Source organism: Protopterus annectens, chromosome 10.part0, assembly GCF_019279795.1.
Source record: "Protopterus annectens isolate FY-2018-M chromosome 10.part0, PAN1.0, whole genome shotgun sequence".
Classification (NCBI taxonomy): domain Eukaryota; kingdom Metazoa; phylum Chordata; order Ceratodontiformes; family Protopteridae; genus Protopterus; species Protopterus annectens.
Genome location: NC_056744.1, coordinates 1,446,384,049 through 1,446,407,426, shown reverse-complemented (window position 1 = coordinate 1,446,407,426; position 23,378 = coordinate 1,446,384,049). Strand labels below are relative to the sequence as shown.

The window sequence follows — 23,378 nt, the reverse complement described above, 5'->3', positions numbered from 1 at the left end:
TTATCAGTGATACCTGAGTAGGTAATGGTATCAAAGGCCTTGGCCAGGTCGAGGTAGGCTATATGCACTGCCTTACCCTCATCCACAGCCTTGTTGACTGCCTCAAAGAAGTCATCCAGGTTCAGCAGGCAGGATCTCCTCTTGACAAAGCCAAATTGTGTAGGGTCAAGAGTTTGAAGATTGCCTATATCTTTGTTAAGCAGGTCCATGATGATGCACTCCAGAAATTTGCATACCAGACTAGTCAGGCTAATGTGGCAATAGTTCCCAAGGTCTGTAGTTGCTCCTCCTTTATGGAGCAGAATAACTGTAACAATGCGCCATTCATTAGGGACATAGCATGAGGTAAAGTTGTGACTGAACAGGGCACAGGAAGTCAGGGATATTATCAGGTCCCATGGATGCTGTATTCTTGGCTTTGGACAATGAAGCTTTTACCTGTGCTGCAGAAATGATGGGTACCAGGCTTTCTTCTGGTATTGTGATAGGGCCTTTGGGGGCGAGGAGAGGGGTAAAGTTGGCACTGAATCTGTCGGCAAGTCTTCGGCTGTATCTGTTGGCTCAGTATAGGAGGTACCATTGTGCAGTAACTCGGAGCAAATCTGGGTATTGCCTTGGAGGTTCTTGATATACCTATAGAAGGCTTTGTGGTTGTTTTTGTTGTCAGTTGCAATTCTGCCTTCATAGCTGGCTTTAGAGGATTTGATAAGGGATCTCAAATTTTTGTTGAGTCTGGCAAGGGAGTTTTTCCAGTCTTGTGACTTCATTTTTTTTGCAATAGTTTCTTCCTTCTGTTGTAGAGTTTATTGATGACTGGGGACCACCAGATTGGCTTCCTTTTTTTGGAGGCTAACGTCTTGGTTCTATTTGGTATGGCAAGATCCATGCATCTGTGTACGTGCTCGTACAGTGCATTGGTGTATGATTCGGCAGTCATACAGCTATTTTCCATTGGCATGGGTGCTGAGAAGTTAGCCACCTCTGTTTTTAGGAGCCCAAAGTCTGCTTTGGAGAAGTTTTTCAGAGTGGTCACCTTAGCAGGGGGTGTAGGTGAGATGGAGATTTCCATGGTGATCAGTTTGTGGTCGGATTTAACCAGGGACGAGTTGACTATAGGTGTGGAGCAATGGTCTCCCCTGTTGGTGATACCTAGGTTGAGGATTTTGCTTCCTCTAGTGGGGGTCAGAATGAGCTGGTCCAGGGTGTTGGAATTAATAAAATTCCAGGAAGCGTTGGGCCTGTACATTGGTACTAGAATAGTTTTCCAAGGTGATGGAAGGGTAGTTGAAGTCGCCCAGTATGAGAGTATTGGTCTGGACCTTGATAGATTCCAGGGTGCTTAGGAAGTTAAAGTGAGAGTCAAGGGACATGGCTGGGGTTCTGTAGCAGGCTATAACTTGTATCACCATCTTACCCAGTGTTAATTGTACCTGAAGTATCTCGGATGCATTATGCTAGGCTACCAGTCTAGATGTGTGTGTGTATCCTTTATGACTATAGAGACACTACCACCTTTGGAGCTTCCAGCCATATTCTGGGGTCAGAAGGCATGGAATGAGTTGTAGCCTGGGAGTGCAGGGGTGCTTTCTGCCTCTTTAAACCAGGTCTCTGTTACAGCACAGATGTCAGTATTCTCCATTTTGAAGAGAGCTTCAAACAAATGCATCTTGAGATTTAGACTTCTAGCATTGAGCAGCATGACCCCCAGATTACATTTGTTTGTAGCTGTTATGGTAGAATTTTGGTCTTTAGAACACTGCCTAAAAAAGGCACTATAGGGGTGAAAATAGCCTTAGCCAGTAGTCAGAATCCCAGGGGTGACAGATGCAGGCCATCTCTGGCAAAGCATCGAGGTCTGTCAATCATGTTGTCCCTGGCAAACAGATACTGAATCCCCTCAGACTGACACCAGAAACTCAGCCAACTGTTGAAGTCAATCATTTTATGCTCATACTGTGGCATCACTCTGGGTGATGGTAGAATACTGCTCAGGGCTAGAGTCATACCTGCCTGTGCCACATAATCCATGAGTTCCATCACATCTCTTTTCATGTAGTCCAGGGAGGTACATCTCAGGTCATTCACACCAACATGGACAATGACTGAGTCATATCTGTACTTGTTGAGTGATCTGAGTGCATGTATTATGTGGAGGATCCTTACACCTGATAGACAACTAACCATCACCTTCTCCTTGCTCAAGTGAGTGGAACATCAGTGTACCTCACTATTGAGTCTCCTATGATTAGTACATTGGGTGAAATGTTCTGCCTTAAGGGCTTAGGTTGAGGGGCACACTATGGTGATGAGCTATGTGTTTGGAGGTTGGTGTTGTGTTGTGGTGGTCAAGTGCATTTCTGTCTCGGGGGTCTCTGTTGTTTGAGTAGATTTTTATTGAGTGCCTCTGCAAAGGTGGGTGTACGGTTTGTGTTTCTATGTGTGAGTTGTGATGGCTGGTGTTTTGGAGGGCTGTGTGTTCCATGTAGTCAGTTGCAAGTGTTGACCTTCTCCTCTTGACCAGCTAGTTCGGTCTTGGCTGGAGAGTGCACTGCTTCCAATTAAGTGATATAAGTGCATCTCTCACATGTATGAGTGTTGGGAGGTAAGAGGAGAGGGTTGTCTGTATACATGAGACAGTTGCTACACTGACTCAGAATGCCCAAGTGCACCAGGCTAGCAGGAGAAAGCACAGGAAATTGTCCTACAGTTACACCCAGAGGGGTGGTCATAACTAATAAGTAATGGTGCTGTCACTGCATAGGAACAGCTAATACTGATATCACCTAAGTGTGTTACAATAAATGCTACTAAAGCCTGTTAAAGTGCTCGTCGATTAAACTAATTGAAGTGCAAGAAGTAAAGAACAAGCACGTTCTAAGGGAAAAATTGAACAGCAGACTTTCTGGCACCGGTAATAATTTACCTCAGCTGAGCGCTGCTGCACGGTGCACGAACCTGCACAAACCCATGCAAACACAAACTTTTAAACCAGAAAGTTGAAAGGGATGGAAAAACTGTCCAAACTGCCAATAAACTACAATTTCTGGGCCAGAAACCACTCCTCTTGTGATAGATAGGCTACCTAGTGCTTACCACTCCCACTGATAAGCTAGAAGACTTCCCTCCAACACAGAAAGGTCTGGGGGACTCAGAAGCTTACAAAACAGTCCAGGATACAGCAAATCTGTATCTGGACCTGACTAGTTACAGGAAAGGCAGGAAACAAGCTTTGAACTTTTTTTTGTTTATTTTTTTGCAAAACAAAAAAAGCTAAAACAGTAATAAAAACACTTTAAATGCAGTGCAAACTACCACACTTGAGTGTGTAGCAGTATTAAAGCAAATGCAGTTTAAATAAATGCAGTTAAATTAAAAAATGACTTAAAGCAAGTGCAGAAAGCAGTAAATTCTGAAAAAATCAAAATGGAGGCACAAAGTTTTTCTTTCTCCTTCCAGTTGTACATGTAGTCTACAGGATGCCAAAACAGGATCCGTGGAGCTTAAACAAGTGCAAACCCATGCAAACATGGGCTTTTAAACCAGAAAGTTGAAAGGGATGGAAAAACTGCCCAAACGGCCAATAAACTACAATGTCTGGACCAGACACCACTCTTCTTGTGGTAGATAGGCTACCTAGTGCTTACCATTCCCACTGACAAGCTATAAGGTTTCCCTCCAACACAGAAAGGTGTGGGGGACTCAGAAACTTAAAAAACAGTCCTGGATACAGCAAAGAGGTACAAGTATGACTGTCATTGTTCGTGTTGGTGTGAATGACTTGAGATGTACTTCCCTGGACTATATGAAGAGAGACATGATTGAGCTGTCAGAGTATGTGTCCCAGGCTGGTAGCCCTAAGCAGCAGCCTACCTTCACCACAATACCAACAAAAAATAATTGACTTCAACAATTGGCTTAGTTTCTGGTGTCATTCCAAGGGGATCCAGTATCTTTTTGCCTGAGATGACATGGTTGACAGGCCTCGATGCTTTACCAGAGATGGCCTTGACTTGTCACCCCTGGAATTCAGGACTCTGGCCAAGGCTCTTGCCTCCCCCATTGTGCCTTTTTAGGCAGTGTTCCAGAAACAAATTTTTCAAGTCTGTCAAAAAGCAAATTGAAGGTCATGCTGCTTAACGCTAGGAGCTTTAACCTGAAAATGAACTCACTGGGGGCTCTCCTAGCACTGGAAGATGCTGACATCTGTGCAGTCATGGAAACTTGGTTCAAGGCTGCAGAGAGCACCCCTGCCTTACCAGGCTATACCTCATTCCACACATTCTGACTCCAAAATGAGGTCAGGAAGACTAAAGGTGGTGGAGTTTCAGTTTTCATTAAAGACAAGCACACCTCCAGACTGGTTTGCCAGCATGATGCATTAAAACATCTCCAGGTGCAATTTACAATTGGCAAGACACCCATCCAAGTTATAGCCAGCTATAGACTCCCTTCCATGACTCAGGACACCCACGCCTCCTACCTAGACCTATTTGAGTCCATCAAGGTACCCCCTAACACTCTGATCCTCAGTGACTTCAATTACCCCACCATAAACTGGGTAAACTATTCCGGCTCTAATGCACTCACCCAATGATTCCTTGACTTCATCAGTTCTAACACACTAGGCCAACTTGTCTCATCCCCCACAAGGGCAGATAGCATTCTAGACTTGGTTCTCACCAACATGGGTGACCGCTGCACCACCCCCATAGTAAGTTCTTCCCTGGTGAGATCAGACCATCAGTCTATCTCATTTGAAGTGTCTATCCCATCCAACCCCCCCCCCCCCTCAGCTGTAACCAGGCTAAAAAACTTCACAGAAACTGACTACAACCTTCTAAGGGAGGGTATCAGTAGCTTCACACCACTGCCCTGCTCAGAGGATACACACAGATATCCTGAACAGTATGCTAGTTCCACATACAAGCACCTGTACAACTGCATGGACTCAGCCATACCCAACAGAACTAAAACCTGCTGCTCAAGGAAACACAAACCTATGCGGTGGACATTTTCTATCAACAGGCTTTACAACAAAAGGAAGAAACTGTTGTCCAAGGGTAAAAAGGCACAAATTCCCAATTGGGAAAAACTCCCTCCTTAACCTCAACAAGCAAATTAGATCACTAGTGAAAACCTCCAAAGCCAAGTATAAATCAAAACTAGCCTCTGAAACAAAGGCTAAACACAAAGCCTTTTTCAGTTATGTCAGAAACCTCCATGGCAAAACCCAGGTTTGTTCCAAATTAGTTCTTAATGGTACCATTTACACTGATCCCCTTGACTTAGCCAACCTGCTAGCAGATAGGTGCAGTACAAACTTCACCCCCTGTCCCCCCAAAGGCCCATTTAACATCCCCAATACTTGCCCCGCACCTCACATCTCTGTACATCAAGTGTTAAAGACCCTATCCAAGGCAAAGAACACACCTTTCATGGGATCTGATAGGATCCCAGGTTGTATTCTGCAACATCTCCAGCAAGAACTAGTCTCACCATTGAGCACCCTATTCAAACAGCCTAAGTACAGGCTTCATTCCAGCAGAGTGGAGAACTGCCATTGTCATCCCTTTGCACAAAGGTGGTGCCACTACTGACCCTGGAATCTATCGCCCCATTAGCTTGACAAGTCTGATCTGTAAGGCCATGGAGCGTATCTGTAAGATCATGGAGTGTATTATTATGGACCTCATAAAGAAGGACATAGGCAATCTCCAAGCACTTAACCCCACCCAGTTCGGATTCGTCAAGGGCAGATCTTGCCTGTTGAACCTGGTTGCCTTTTTTGAGACTGTCACCAAGGCACTGGATGAGGGAAAATCAGTACATACAGCTTACCTTGACTTGGCCAAAGCCTTTGACACAATCCCCCACTCAGCCATCATCGAAAAGCTAATACAACTTGGTGTAAATCCCTATCTCATCAGGTGGGTGGCCACCTTGCTCATTGATAGGACCCACAAGGTCAAAATAGGTGCCACCACCTCCAACAGCAGACCTGTCACTAGTGGTGTCCCCCAGGGATCTGTCCTGGGACTCCTATTGTTTGACATCTACTTCTCAGAGTTCCAGGCAAAGACAAAAGGCCTGTGGCTGACCAAGTTTGTGGACAACTGTAAGTTGGGTGCTGTCATTGACTCCCCAAATTATGTTAACATACTGTAGTTCAAGAGGGTCTCACAGCAACAAATGACTGGTGCCAAAGTCATGGCCTTAAGTCAAATGCAAAAAAATGTATTATCATGCCATTCAGCAAAAATACAGCCCCCTATTGATTACCACATTAACAGCAACCCCTCTAAGCACACAACCTCTGGTGAGAGACCTGGGTACACAAGTTGACAACAATCTCACATTTGACCATCATGTAATAGCAGTGGTCAGAAAAGCCTTTTACTTGGTTCATCTCATAACTAAAGGGATTGCATCCAGAAAAAAGGAGGTTATTACCTCTCTGTACTCGTTTCTCATTAGGCCAGTAATAGAGTACAATACCCCATTTGATATATAGCACTCCAAACACCTGCACCAACTGGAAAGGCCACAGAAATACCTCACAAAGACAATCCATGGCCTCCAACATCTGTCCTATGTGGACAGGGTCAAATCACTATCACTCTACTCTGTATCATACAGATTGCTCAGAGGTGATCTGTGTCTCGCCTACAAAGCAATCTCAGACCCTGCTCTACTAGAGATGCTCCATATCTGTAAGTCTAACTCCTTGCGTAGTACCCAATTGAAAGGCTTAAATCTAATATGTGACATTAACAAAACCTGCTGGAGAGACAGATGGCTGCCCGGTCTCTGGAACAGACTCCACATACACATCAAACAAAGTACATCTGACCCTCTTCAAGAGCAACCTTGATGATTGGATGGGTAACCACAAATTTGTCCCAGGGGATCCACCTGTGTCCCTCATTGATAGGGACGACAGGTGCTGATTGGAGTTTCCTTTTTGGGGATAAACTCTTGGCTAGGCTTGTAAGGGCCCCAGAGCCATTAGTTTAGTAATCTCCTATGATCCTATGATCCTAAGAACTAAACCAGCACAAGAATGGAGAAAAGAGATTCTGCCAATAGGGATGACTGTGGTTAGGGATACAGATAATAGGCAAGAGGGGGCTGGAATTTATTGGAGAAAACTGGCAGAGGAAACAAGGTATTGGGAGCAAGTAACTAGAAAGGGAAAAGTAATAGAATGGAAAGAGGCCAAGAATTTATTTGGACTGCAGGTTAGAGATTTCCTTCCCTATCAAGGATTGATATCAGAGTATAGGCAAAGAGAAAGAAATAGGGGCATCTTAAATGAAAGACCAGCACTGGTAGAGTTTTTATCAGAATCTAGAACATAAGCTGCTGTTAAAAAGGATTAATTAGTAGAGCATATAAAATATTGCATGATAATTATAAGAATCAATCAGAGGAGCTTAGAAAGGATTGGGAAGAGAGACTGGATAAGCAATTCACAAAGAGACAATGGGGGATATATGTACATCTCCCAAATATGCAACAAGGTCTAGAAGATTTAGGATCTTTGCCTGGAAGTGTTTACATGGGTATTTTTATACCCTAAGTAGACTCCAAAGATTTTTTCCTCAGGTAGCACCAAATGTTGCAGGTGTGACGGGCAAGAAATAGGTGTCTGCGAGCATATTTTTTGGGAATGTAATGAGATGGCAGACTTTCTGCAGTCTACTCTGTTGGAGATGCTGGGTAAGCAGATTGGATTGACTGGGGAGATTATTTTTTTGAGCTATGATTACAGAATCAGAATTCCTAGACAGAGTAAAGCCCCGCTGAGTCTAATTATTGTGGCTGCCAAGAAAGCAATTACTAGAAAATGGAATCAAAGTCTAGACCAACTTTACTAGAAGTAGTGAATATAGTAACAGATGAAACAACTGGAATTGGGATCTTTAGAAAAGGGAAGGCACAAACTACATAGGAAAAAATGGGAATTATGGGAACAGTATATGCAGAGAAGGGACAAGGCTTAAGAGGCAGGATTTGAATGAGCCATATAATGCTTAGCAGACAATGACTGGATAGATTATAAGTGATGTATAATGTTTGCAACTACAGTTGTTTCAGTGGTGTCTGTGATGTATAATGTTTGCGACTTAAGTGGTGTCAATGTTGTTTGTTTTCATTTATATAAATGCAAGATTGCCTATGTCATACGTGATAATTTAATAAAGATGTTTATTAAAAAAAACAGCTTTATCACGGATTTTCTGACATAGAATCCCGGGCAGGAATCACAAAATGCCAAGTAAACAACTCCTTGTGACTCACAATTATATCTGCTTCTCGCCCAAAGGTTTAAATTCACTGCCTTGATGTGAACATTAGAAGTGTTGCTAATAAATTGGCACTGCTTACACCTGTCACATTTGAAAGTATCACATGTACTTGTTTCTGATGGTGTACTTTGATGGTGTTCTAACATGGATCTCAGGTTATAAATTCTTTTGTAGGAATATGAAGGACTGTCACCAGTAATGTTGGCTAATTCACCATTTCCTAAAACAATCTTCCAGTTGTCTCTGAGTATGTCTCTGATAAAATGCATGTCACTGGAAACAGGAAGTGGAAAAGCCATGGCGTATTTAACCAATAAAGTATTTGTGGAAGTCAACTCATCTTCCCTGTTTCCCATATTCTCGGGCTGATTTTTCATGAAAATATGTTTGGCTGTGTTTGATCTTTGCATAAATATTTCCTTGATGATATTTGTAAGCCAGTCAATGTTGTAGCCTTTTTGGAAGAAAAGTGATTTTAAATATTCTGCTTCTTCCTCAAAAATAATTTGTTTACTGGTGACCCTACTAAGTCTGATGAACTGTCTTTGTATCACCCCTTTCTTCATATGAAAGGAGTGTTGACTTTTCCTGTGTAGGTATTGATTAACAGAGGTCTTTTTTTCTAAAAAATGTGCTTACAAATTGAAAAGCTCCTTCTTTTTTTAATTTCTCCAAATATTTTGGGTTTCTAATACTGTGACAGGAATGGACCCAATTCCTAAGTCAAAGTACGATTAAAATTGATGAAATTGGTATTGTTTCACTCTTTCATGTTAGCCAGTAGTGCTCTTTGCTGCATCCACAATGTGCCCAGTAATGACTCCTTCTGCAATTCGTATGGAGCTACATGTATTTTTTATAAGACCCATTGCTCCTACTACTACTGGAACTATCTGGGTATCTTTCTTCCACATTGCTCTTGTTTCTGCCTGCAAATCCTGATATTTTATGACTTTGTGTCTCTCTGTACACAGGACACTGTAGTCTGTGGATGTGGCAATTTCAATGATCAATGCTACTTTTGTCTTCTTTTCCTTGACCACTCTATCTGGTTTTCTAGCATCTATGTTTTGAACTGTTGGTAATGGATGATCCCATGTAATGTAGAGTTCACCATTTTCTATGATGCTTTGTGGCTCATATTTCCAGTGTTTTTCAACCACTTCAATACCATAATGTTTGCATAATCCCCAGTGCAACAATCTCATCACATTATTATGCCTTTCAGTATACAGCCCTACTGCCATTAGTAAGTCACAGCCAACAACGAGGTGTGCAACTGTTTCCAATTCTGTTTTACAAAACCTACATTTGTCTGTTTCTCCCACGTGTTCAATGGATTTTGTAAACCAATGTATACGTAGCCCATTATCTTCTGATGCTAATATTAACCTTTCATCTCCTGGTTTGAATTCTCCTCTCCTTAACCATTCCTGCGTTCGTTCCTGATCAACATGAGGTTCTTCCAGAAGTTTTCTATACTTGCAACTATATTTATGCATTTTCCACATTTCTTGCCTTCTCGTCTGATCTTTCACCTTATATTCTTTCTTTTGTATTCAGTTGCTGCCTGATTTTTGTCTACTTGTGGTTTGATTTTCATTCCTGCTTGACGCCAATGTGCTTTTGCTAGTTTAAGTAGGGAAGTCACCTTAGATTAGTCTCCTCATGTTTCAAAACTTTCACTACATTTGTGTCTTGTGAGATCAGCATATATGTGTAGAGCCCCACCATTGCAGATCTATACATATAATCAATTTCAAGGAGGCCCATCCCTCCTTCGGAACGGAGAATATATAATCTTGGTATGCACTGATTTTTATAAATCATTTGGTGAGCATGAAGCATCCTTCTTGTTTTCCTATCAAATCTATTCAACACATTTTTGGGGCCAGTCAGTCACTCCAAAACTGTAAGTTAGCAGAGGAAGAGCAAACTGGTTTATAGCTTGGATTTTGTACCTAGATGTCATCGCTGTTTTCAGGATTAATTTAAATCTTCTAAAGTATTCCTTACTAAGTTTTATTCACATTTGTTCAGTTTTTATAGCTGATCCTTAATCAATTCCCAAATATTTATACACTCCCTCTTGCTCAAGTTCTTTTATATCACATTCTTGTCCCAAACTGATGTTTTCTTGGTGCTGCAGTTTTACTACTTTAAAGGTTACTTTTGCACATTTATCAAGACCAAATGACATTCTAATATCATCTGAAAAAGTTTTGACAACTTGCATTTGTGCTTTCAGTTCTTCATCTGATGAGCTATACAGTTTTAAATCGTCAACAAAGAGTAGATGAGAAGTCTTTACACTTTGTTGTTTTCTAGGAGCCAAATTATAGCCATAGCCTAAGCTGTTAAGTAGACAGCTTAATGGGTTAAGGACAAGGCAGAATAGCAGTGGTGACAAAGTCACCCTGGAATATCCCCCTTTGAATTTTTATCCCTGAAATAAAATTTGTCCTTTATCATGGCTTAATTGTAACGTGATCTGACACTGTCTCATGGTTACTGTAATGTAGTCGATCAGTGTAGGGTGTATCTTATACATTTTTAAGCACTCTTTTATCCATGAATGTGGGATACTATCAAATGCTTTTTTGTAGTCAATCCAGGCCATGCTTAAATTCTTCCCCTTTTTACAATTTTCCACCATGACTTTATTTAACTGCAAATAATCCTTTGTTCCATATGACTTTCTTTTATTGACCTTTTGTTCTATTGCCATAATTGAGTTTTCTTCTAATGCCTATAAACTCTGTCTTCATCAATTCCAGTGTATAGTTTATACGTCGTCAGAAGGCAAGTTATTGGTCTATAATTTTTAGGGTTGCTTGCAAGTTAACTCTTAAGTAGGTGCATTTTTTTCTTGTTGTTAGCCAGGTTGGTGTCTCTTCAAGGTGCACATATAAATAATTCTTACTCATGGCTAAATCTTCATGCAAAGAGGTTAATACTTTTAATGAGAAGTTAGGTACTGCATCTGGGCCTGGGTTTTCCAATTAGAGACTTTTCTTAACTTTATTTAAATCTCTCCTTCTTTTTTAATTTCTCCAAATCTTTTGGGCTTCTAATAGCATGATGGGAATGAACCCCATTCCTAAGTCAAACTACTATTAAAGTTCATGAAATTTGTATTGTTTCACTCTTTGATGTCAGCCAAAAATGCTCTTCACAGCACCCGTAGTGTGTCCAGTAATGACTCCTTCTGTAATTCATATGGAGTTACATGTATTAGTAGCATATCTAAATATGATTGTAGACTCTTTTTTTATAAGACCCATTGCTCCTACTACTATTGGAACTATCTGGGTATCTTTCTTCCACATTGCTCTCATTTCTGCTTGCAAATCCCAATATTTTATGACCTTCTGTCTCTCTGTGCGCAGGACACTGTAGTCACTGGGTATGGCAATTTCAATGATCAATGTTACTTTTGTCTTCTTTTCTTGGACGACTACATCTGGTTTTCTAGCATCTATATTTTGAACTGTTGGTAATAGATGATCCCATGTGATGTAAACTTCATCATTTTCTATGATGCTTTGTGGCTAATGTTTCCAGTGTTTTTCCGCCACTTCAGTACCATAATGTTTGCACAATCCCCAATGCAGCAGTCTCAAATCATTATTATACCTTTTAGTATACAGTCCTTCTGCCATTAGAATGTTGCAACCAGCAATGAGGTGTGAGGTGTGCAACTGTTTCCAATTCGGTTTTGCAAATCCTACATATATATTTGTTTCTCCCACATGTTCAATGGACTTTGTAAACCAACATGTACATAGCCCCCTATCTTGGGCTGCTAATATTAACCTTTCATCTCTTGGTTTAAATTCACCTCTCTTAAACTATTCCTGCATTCTTTCCTAATAAACATGAGGTCCTTCCAGAAGTTTTCTATACTTGCAACTATATTTGTGCTTTTTCCACATTTCTTGCCTTTTCATCTGGTCCTTCGCCTTATATTCTTTCTTTTGTATTTTGGCACATTCAGTAGCTGCCTGATTTCTATCTACTTCTGGTTTGATTTCCATTCCTGCTTGATGCCAATATGCTTCTGCTAAATTAAGCAGAGAAGTCATCTTAGATTTATTCTCCTCATGTTTCAAAACTTTCACTACATTTGGGTCTTGTGAGGTCAGCAGATATGTGTGAAGTCCCATGATTGCAGATCTATACATGTAATCAATTTCAAGAAGGCCCATCCTTCCTTTAGAATGGGGAATGTATAATCTTGGTATGCATTGATTTTTATAAATCATTTGGTGAGCATGAAGCATCATTCTTGTTTTCCTATCTAATCTATTCAACACTTTTTGGGGCCAAAACTGCAGGTTAGGACAGGAAGAACAAATTGATTTATAGCTTATATTTTGTTCCTAGATGTCAATGCTGTTTTCAGCATTACTTTAAGTCTTCTGAAGTACTCCTTACTAGGTTTTATTCACATTTGTTCATGTTTTATTGTTGATCCTTCATCAATTACCAAATATTTACACACTCCCTCTTACTCAAGTTCTTTTATATCACATTATTGTCCCCAACTGATGTTTTCCTGATGCCGCAGTTTTCCTGCTTTAAAGGTTGCTTTTACACGTTTATCAAGACCAAAGGACATTCTTATATCATCTGAAAAAGTTTTGACAGCTTGAAGCTGTGCTTTCAGTTCCTCATCTGATGAACTATACAGTTTCAAATTTTCAACAAAGAGTAGATGAGAAGTCTTTACACTTTGTTGGTTTCTAGGAGCCAAATTATAGCAATGACCTAAGCTGTTAAGTAGACAGCTCAATGCATTAATGGCAAGGCAGAATAGCAGCAGTGACAGTCACCCTGGAATATCCCCCTTTGAATTTTTATCCCTGAAATAATAATTTGTCCTTTATCATGGCTTAATTGTAAAGTGATCTGCCACTGCTTCATGGTCACTGTAATGTAGTCAATCAGTGTAGGGTGTATCTTATACATTTTTAAGCACTCTTTTATCCATGTATGTGGGATACTATCAAATGTTTTTTTTTTATAGTTAATCCATGCCATACTTAGAATCTTCCCCTTTTTACAGTTCTCTACTATGACTATTTAACAGCAAATGATCCTTTATTCCATATGGTTTTCTTTTATTGCCCTTTTGTTCTACTGCCATAATTGAGTTTTCTTATAAATGACTATAAAGTCTGTCAGCATCAATTCCAGTGTATAGCTTATATGTCGTAGGAAGGCAAGGTATTGGTCTATAATTCTTAGGATAGCTTGCAGGTTCACTCTTAAGTAGAAGCATTGTTTTTTCTGTTGTTAGCCAGGTTGCTGTCTGTTTGTGGTACACATATAAATAATTCTTACTCATGGCTAAATCTTTGTGCAAAGATGTTAATACTTTTAACCAGAAGTTAGGTACTGTATCTGGGCCTGGGTTTTCCAATTAGAAGCTTTTCTTAACTTTGTTTCAATCTCTGGCTGTTACTTCATCCCATTTCATATCCTGTACCTTTAAACTTCTTATGCTTTCTTTTACTTTTTCTATCCAGTTAGCATCTTTGTTATGTTCCACAGGATCTTCGTAGATACTTCTCCAAAATGTATCTATTTCTTCTTTTTTGGTGGTCTTTCAATTCCTTTTACCTTCTTTCCCCATTCTCTATAAAACTTTTTAGGTCATCAATAAATTGCTTATTTTGTACTTTTCCTTTATATTTGTCTATGTATCTTCTAAGTTTTTCCGTCTGTGCTGAGATTTTTAGTTTATTATTTGCGATAGTACATGATAGATCCTGATCTGTTCTAATACTGTGCATTGCTTTGATCACATCTATCTTTCTGAGTATTTTTGTTGATCTGTTCCCTCTTCTATACTCTTCTAACAGTGACACTTTTTGTCTTAGTTGCTTTATCTTTTCTCTGTTCGATGCTTCCATGATGGTTTTCGATTTCTCCCCTTTGTCTCCTTCACTACCCTGTTTTCGTGTGGTAGAACTTTATCAGTTCTTAATTTAGTTGCACAGTAATATATCCTGTTTACTTCTATTATATCGCATGAATCTGTTTACCATCATTTGTGCGAACGACATTCTGTCTGCAGGTATGCTGCCGAAAATCAGAATGTCGTTCGCAAAATGACAAGTGTCATTGAGCTCTTATAGCAATGTATATCCGGACCTATTAGCTAAATGGCAGGAGATTAATATGAATGCCAGTCTTAGTTATATTAGGTTGCTCTTGGAATATTTTACACCAATGGAAAAGGGAGTAGAAAGTTTCTTGGAACAGAAACAAATAGAGTTGGAGAAAGCTGAACTTCCGGAATCTGTTCTTAACAAATTCACTAACTTGCAATTAACTCTAATTAACTATGATGAGAAATTGAAAAAATTAAAAATAAAGAAATTGAAATGTGACTTTGATGACTTCCAACAATGAAATATTTTTGTGTGGCCCAAGAAAATAGGAATGAGCAAGCCACAGAATGGAATACTGGCAGTGAAGCTCCGATAAAACAGATAACAGAGAGATGGGAACCAAACAATTTTAAAGGAGCAGATTTTAAAGGAGCAGGCGAAGGTAGTTCTAGTAGTAACTATGTAAACATTGAAAGAGAGAACAATAATAACTTTGATGTAAACACTAGACAAAGAACTAACTTGGATATTAATACGAATATACCACTGACAAATATGAAAGAAATGGATAGAAACAAAAATGCTATCATCGGAGTGACAACAAGTGATGTTGTAGCCGAACCATCTGTAGGCAAAGATAATAATATATGGCCAGAAGGAGCATATCCAAAGACATATGCAGCATAGTTTTTTTCAGAAATTCCGGATTCTCTTGAAGCAGAGAGACATACAGCAAATGAACCAATCTCTGAGCTGAGATCGGAAGAAACGGACAATGTCAACATGATATCAGAGGGGGCAGACCTGATTATAAATTTATCCAGCTATGTGGTAACAGAAATGCAGGGTAAAGTATTAAATAAAGGTTTAACATTTATTCCAGCAATGCCTTCACGTTTCAATGAGTTTGTATTTGAGCATCTATATTACATGAACGAGCGATCAAAATGTCGAGTACAGCATGCTCGACATACTTTGATCGCTCGATCATGTCATCGAAACCCAAAATCACTGAAGAAAACAAAATCGAAAAATTTTGTTTGTCCCACTCCAAACATACAACACACACACATACAAACAATTCATACAAACCCCTACACACTCACATCACTCAAACACTCAAACACATAAACAAACACACATACTCTTAAAACAAATTGGGGGGCGTCACCCCCACACCGTCCTAACTATATATACCAACTCTGAGATTGCTGTACATTGGGGAAAAGGGCAATTTCCCGGTAATCGTGCAAGCGATTACCGGGAAATTGCCTTTTCCCCAATGTACAGCGATCTCGGAGTTGGTATATTAAATAAAGCAGCCTCTTACGAAGCCATTCCTGACAGTGTAGCATATTTACATCACAAGCTACACTCACCAGGAAGGCCGACCAAAACATTTCGGAACTCCAAAATTCAACATTTAGAGGTTCCGATTACATGAATGGTCGATCAAAGTATGCCGAGTATCTTGTACTCGACATTTTGATCGCTCGTTCATGTAATATAGACCTGTATTTGACATTAAATACTTCGCTAAGAATGTAGCGTTGAAATAAATATTCAATTATAGTCAAGACAGCAATGTCAACAGTGAGACTCAAGACAATAAATTTTAAAAAATGAGTCTAATGGTACCATTACATCCAATATTGGAACCATTTGTTAAGACATGTGAAGAAGATGTTTACAAATTAAGAAAGAAGAATAACCATAGCAGTTTTTTTAATCTAACCAAAGGAGAAAGAGAAGCTTTGCATGGACTAATGAATAATACAGATATTATAATAAGACCGGCAGATAAAGGTGATGTGATCATCGTTATGGATAGAGATTTGTATGAATCCAAGATGTTAGGGCTACTTGGTGATTACACAACCTATAGGTCCATATGAAATTATGAATTGAATAAGATTTTGTTAAATATTGAAAATGCCATGTATGATCTGATGATCACGCATATTATTACTCAAGAGTTATATGAGTATTTTCAAGTGAAGGACTCTGTCATACCTGTAATAAAAGGACTACCTAAAATCCATAAGGCACAGACAGACCCCCCCCCCCCAATGCAACTGATAGTATCGAGCTGGATGGGCTCCTGAGCCCTTATCTATTTATACTGAACAAAAATTAAAAAGAGCATTGGAAAAAGTGGAGACTGTATTGCGAGATACAGAAGACTTCTTATCTGGTTTATCAACTTATTGTGGAATGAATCCAATACATTCAGATGTGTCAATAGTAACTATGGATGTAAGGAGTCTCTTTACGGTTATACCAAATGGCTATGGAATACAGTCAATTAGGAAGTTTCTTAACATGACCAGTAAATATACTACTGTGGAAATTATGAAAGTATGTTCCCTGCTGGAAATTATATTAGAAACTAATGTCCTCATATAGAATGACCTATACTTTATACAAAAATGGGGAGTGGCCATGCTCAAACATAGTTATGGCTCAATGGGAGCTAGAATTTTTGTTTACAGACAGCAATGAATGGAAGAATAAACTTATGTACTACAAGAGATTTGTGGGTGACATCTTCCTATTAGGGAATGGTGGAGAAGATGAACTATCCAGCTTCATTGACTACCTGAGGAGGACCACAGACTTTTTGGATTTTGAAGTTAACAGGTCCAAAAGTGAGATTAATTTTCTTGGATGTAAGCATTCTAAGAAAAGCAGATGGATGCTTTGAAACAAGGACATTTAGGAAAGAATGCTGGAAAAATCACATTTTACATCAGTCGAGTATGCATCCAAGACATGTATTCCCAAAGCTAGTCAAAAGTAAATTCCTGAGAGAGTCTAGAATTAACACTGAAGACAACATTTATCAAAAGGAGATTTTGGAAATAAAATATGAACTGAGTAGTAGAGGATACAATAAAAAGGAATTGGATGATATGACTACAGAGGTACAACAGCAGAGAAGTAGAAAAGGGAAGCCATATTACTCTGCAAATCCACAAAAAGCCAACAACCATAAGAGGAGAAGTGAAACATGGAATATGAGATGTACAATAACATATAGTCAAGATGTCAAACAAATTTGTAATATAATGAGGAAGAGCTGGAAGATATTAACAGCAGATGAGTCTATAAAAAGATTAGTGGGAGAAAGATCTACTTTCTGCTATAAAAATAAGATGGATTTAAAACAACTTTTATGTAAAGATGTAAACAGAAAACAGAAAAAGACTTTGATACATAGACAAGGCACCTATAAATGTGGCCACTGTAAAGCATGCACATATATAATGCAGAATCAATATTGTCAGCATCCTGTTACACAAATGTCATATTACTTGAGGACATATGCTGACTGTGGGACTCAAAACTTGGTTTATGTAGTACTATGCACACAATGTACCTGCTTCTATGTTGGAAAGATGAACTGCCATTTTAGAACTAGAATTTGTTCGCACTTTAGAGACATTAGGAATAGAACATCTACAAATGCACTGAGTAAGCATATAATGGCAAATAATAATCTTCCGTTCCTGTTTATGGCCCTCCAAGTAGTGCAGTATGGTGCAAGAAAAGGAAATCTAAACAAAGTCACTGAACTTGAAGAGACCAAATGGATAGCAGATCTGAGAGCTAATAAAAACCCAGGCTTAAATGAGCTTGTTCCTTTAAAGCTGATACCGAGAAGGCGTCGCCTAACAAGATGAATTTGATTGGGCACTCTCACTATAAATGGAGTTAATGAATGAATGCTTACAGATCTGATGAAGGCCTAAGGCTGAAAGTGCTCATCTTACTATTTTATTTGCATTTGAACTTGTTTTATTTTGTTTAATAAAATATTCCGCTGTGGAATCACTTTCTTGTTTTATTGTTGAAAATGACAAGTGTATTGTAGTCAAACACACTTATGTGAATGCAGTAGTGCATTTGCATAATTGTCTTATCCCAGAGTTGGAATATATTAGTAGCAGGGGGTGTAGGGGGGGTGCAAGCCCCCCAGGGGGTGCAGGGGGGCTTGCTCCCAGCAAAAACGTGATGTGTCATATAGGAGTTTGATTTACATCAGCTCCTATACAGGTATCACGTCACATTTTCGGCGACAGTGTCAACTCAAATGTGTCGATCATTTGGGGCGACATTGTGTACGCTTGAAATGTTTGGTTTTGGTTTAAATTGTCATTATTTCGAACGGCAAAACATTTGGCATTTGAAATAATGGCAATTTAAACCAAAACCAAACATTTCGATAGTAAATTGTATGAATCTCTATGGACAATCCTAATTACTGTGTTCATTTGTTTTATCAAACTTCTAACTTTTTGGGTTTTATTAACATTCTGCAGTCTATTTCTTTCATTGATCTTAATATATCTATCTCTATTAAGTCAAGTAACTCTTCTCTTAGCTCGGTTTCTTCTAGACTGAGGGCACATTTGTTTTTGTTTTCCATTCCCTGTGAGCATTCTATAGAAATTTCTTCTGCATCTTCCTGTGGCACATTATCTTCAATTTCATCCTGTGCCATCCTTTGCTCTGTCATATGAGAGCTCACTGACCTATCACTGCTCAACAGTAACTGCGTCAGTTTTCACAGTTTCCTGTGCCTTCCCTTGTTGTCCAGCTTCAAGTGGATGTTTATACTGGTTTTCTGTGGAAGGCTCCAAAATATCTTCATATGGCACCTGACTAATTGCTTCCCATTCCACTGGTTTCCCCTTAATTTGGAGTTCCATTGCTCTGTCCTGTTGTGGTGCTTTCTGAATTAGATTTTCTACACTGAGTCTTTCATTTTCGAGGTACTTCATGACCTCACTTTCTATTTCTTTAACTTCTCCATTACCAATCTTCTTTTCTACTTTTCCTCTGTCCCCTTATTTTCTGTATTGTAAAGTTTTCCATGAATGGATTCATTTGCCTGTATTTCTCTTCAAATATCTTTGGTGCTGCTCTTTTTGTATTGATTAGTTTTGCTTAGATATTATACCATATTAAATCTCTTTTTCTTTCCCATAGCCATATTTCTTCTTCAGATGTCTCCTGATCTTCCTGTTTCTCCTTACGTTGGGGAATCATTCCATCATGTTGTGATGTAACCTGTGTTAGACGTTCTACCCCAAATCCATCACTTTGCAGGCACTCAATAACTTCACTACATTCCCTCTTTGTGATATTATTTTATTTATTGTGAAATTTTCCATATCTGGATGCCTTTCCCTGTATTTCTCTTCGAATATCTTTCAGGCTGCCTTCTTTATTTTGATTAATTTGGCTTTCACCTTTACATAAATATTGCACCATATCAAATCTATCTTTCCCATGTCCATATTTCTTTTTTATACTTTTCAGAAATATCTTGGTTTTAATGTTTACATTTTCGTACCACTTCAGATGCTTCTTTTCCCAAACAGATCAAAGTTTCTTGATCTATATACTGTTTTTCAATAATCTGTTGTATTAATGACCCAAATTTTTATTTGAAGCTTTTGACAGTTTTTCTTGTGGAAGTATTTTTCTTTCCTCTAACTTATCTCTTAATCTTTTTGAATATCTTGTGTCTGGAAATTCTGAGCCTTTTGCATAATAGTGACAATACATAATTTATTTCATATCCTCAATAGTCCACTTTATCATCATTATAGCTCTTCTTTGGCCTATCAAGTTTTGTGATTTCTGTGGAGTGCTACTTCCTTCTACAACAGGGGGGCCATCCTCCCCCTGGGCCTGGCCTGGCTCCATTGTAGGAATGTTTCCGTATTTTGAGGATTCTACACTGTCATGTTTTCCAGTCCTGACACTAGTGCGCCTACCAGGATTGGGCACTTTTTATCCTGGGTCTCGTGCACCCAGCTATCTTTTTAGCTTTTGGCCTACTTCTGTCCATAATATATGCTATACAAATACAGTCTATATATCAGTGTTGCCTTGGTGAGATTTTTGTGAAAAACAGGGTCCACCCCGTGAAGGTACTCACCAAGACTTGAGCATGAATTCAATTTCAGCAGTACTACTCTCCTTGGCTTGCCGACTTTTCATCTCTCCATTTGGACCCCTCCTTCCTCTAGGGAAACTGTGATGTCTAAATAATTGATGGCCTTTCCTACACCACTCAGACTGAACTGTAGAAATGGAATTAATAAAGTCAAACAATTGATGTAGTTCTACTTTGATTCCCTTCCATAGAAAATGAAGTCATCTGTAAATCCTGTAAAATACTACATTTTCAAAGAAGGAGAAATGTTTGAGGTAAGCCTGCTCCCACCAAGCCATTACCAGGTTAACAAAGGGGCTACTCTTGCCCCCATAACAACTCCCATTTTTTGTTTATAGTATTTCCCCTGAAACTTGAAAAAGTTGTTTTCTAAAACCACTTCCAACAAGATATAAATAGTGTTTACCATGTTGCTGTCAAATTCAGAAAACTTTGTAAGATAACTTCTAACAAAGTCAATGCCTGTGTCCAGTGAATGCAAGTGTATGAAGAGACTACAGCAAATGATACAAAGACACAATCATCACGGATGTTCCCAGTGTCACTAAGTTTTTCCAACAAGTGCTGTGAGTCTTTCAGGTAGAATTCAGACTTTTAGACAACCGGACTTAGATGATAGTCAAGAAAGACTGATATTGACTCTGTCTTGTAGTGATCAGCCACAACTGCTAGTCTAATATGGAGGATTGAACCTGTGTTTGTGTATTTTAGGTATACCCATGAGTCTAGCCATTTTGGGCTGATCATTTCTCAGAAATGTGCATACCTCATTGTCAAAGTTCCTTGGCACAATAGGTCAAAAACTTTGCGTCAATGTTTGAAAAACTCCTGTTTATTTTTTCAACTGTGATTTTCTCATAACAATCTAAATCTGCTAGGAGGTTTCTAATGGCCATGTTGTAGTCAACATTGTTTATAAATATTGTCATACCCCCTTTGTCAGCTCTCATGACCAATACTTCTTTGTTGGTTGAAAGTCTTTTAAGGCAAGTTTTTCTTTTAATGATAAATTGTATGTTTTTGGTCCGTTATCTAATTTCATTCTTAAGTCTTCTTTGCATATATCATGGAAGACTTGAATAGTATTATGAAGTGTAGGATTGTATGTACTTCTGTGGCTAAATTTGTCTTGTTTTTAGCTGAACTGGGGGATGTTATGTAATGCAAACTGTAGATTCAACTTCCAAACATATAGTTTTAAGTCAATTAAAACCTTAGTGATGTTCGCTGGTTGAGTAGGAACAAATGAAAAACCTTTTCTAAGCACTGATAAATGATCGTTGCCAGGACCATGTTACTGAGATTAAGGACCTTTGTATTTTCATTCATTTTTTTTCAGTTTGTCCCCTTCCCTTGTTTGATAGTATTCATGTTGGACAGATGGGAAGAGCCACTCAAGTTTAAAAAATGACAGCCATAGCCCATCAAATGAAAAAAAAAAAAGCCAGACATTGCATTTGACTGCACTGGAGTGGGACAGCAACTGAAGAGTGGAAGATGCTCCTGCATTCCATCATGGCAACCAATCTTCCTTCTCAAATTTCAGCCATTCCATTCACCAGCTGCCAGGTTTTGTTGTTGTGTTGACTGTATCTCATGGTGTCCCACTCTGTGGATCATGAATACGGTCACTGTCATTGTTACTGGGATTTTACATTGGATCTGAGAGTGATGATACTTTGTTGAGGGATTGTTTGCCTCCATATTCCCAATTCAGACTGTGAGGAAAGCAACATCAGTTGCAACAGCATTGAACAGCTTGATGAGTAGACGGGTTGATGGTTCACCAGATGAAAGGAAACAAACTTAAAAAGAAACAGCAGACCAGAGAGGACAAAACAACTATTCAGTGGTGTCCTGTTTTCAAGTGTAGAAGACACCATACTTACTGAAATTTTCCAAGAAAATGAATAAACAATTATTTATTAATATTGCACAGCTGAAAAATATTTATTGATTTGTATGCATTTGGTAAGTCTTCACTGCAAGTAAGAACTGTAATTAATTATTTCTGCTTCATTTCAAGGACTGGCTTCCAGAATTTCCTCTATTCCTTTAGGTAAGGATTTTTTTCCAACAATCCGTAGGTATGTGTATTTTCCTGCATACTAGGAATTGCTGCTATAACTTTTTCTTCTTGTTGTCTTGTTTTTAGATGTACCAGAGACAGAAGCCTTCATCTCATGTGAGTGTATACCAATAAAATCTGTTCAAGTAAAAAAAAGCCAACCTAAGGGTTTTGCAAAAAGAGCATAAGGTTCCTTTTCTTCTTCTCCATGAAAAGGTCCAGTGGATATTTCCCCTTCCTGTCTTGCCCTTTTCTGTCTTGAGTTCTTTCTTTTACTCCCCAACAAATCTCTTCTACTTGTTTTCAACTTTGTTGATATAACAGTTCAGATGCTCATATTGGTGGCTGGTTAAATTGTACAAAAATGGGAAAAGCGGTTATAGATGAATGGACAGATAAAGTTAAAATTATTTCTGTCTCAATTCTTTTCTTTTGTTTCAGTCTCTTTGTTTCTTTTTCTGGAGTTTATATAACAGGCGGACACAACACCATATACTGTGCAATCAGAAGTGCTGGAGTTTGACTTTTTCTTTTGATTGGAATAGTTATAATGGTTTAAGGTTGTATATTTTATTAAATGCCTTTTTCCAGAATGCTTCATTGTCACTTTCTAAATGAAAAAGTTACTGCCAAGAAACATGCATTATCTAGAGTTGAGGAGATTCCATTCCTGGGGCAGGGGGGTTACCTTTCTGAAGCTGGAGCAGAAATCCAAAAATCCTGACTAGTGTTAGTCTACGTGGCCCTCCTTAATTTGGGATTCCTCAGCTGCAAGAGGCTTTGGCTTCATACATCTTTACGAGTCCCTTTCAGTCCTCATCCATGGGTTTACTGAAGGTTCTAGAGTATGTTGGATACATCTTGTGGCTGCTTTTTTTCTCATCAAGCACCCTGTCTCTGCAAGACCTATTTAT

The 23,378-nt window shown here is 38.9% G+C and overlaps 1 protein-coding gene across 1 annotated transcript in view; it reads left to right on the top strand.

The window, feature by feature from the left end:
* Positions 1 to 23,378, top strand: part of LOC122814298 — an 89,674-nt gene that overhangs the window by 44,243 nt on the left and 22,053 nt on the right. Inside the window, exons 9-10 of the mRNA XM_044086886.1 lie at positions 22,423 to 22,455; positions 22,552 to 22,581. Of these exons, the coding sequence (XP_043942821.1) occupies positions 22,423 to 22,455; positions 22,552 to 22,581 (63 nt within the window). The remainder of the gene's footprint in view (positions 1 to 22,422; positions 22,456 to 22,551; positions 22,582 to 23,378) is intronic.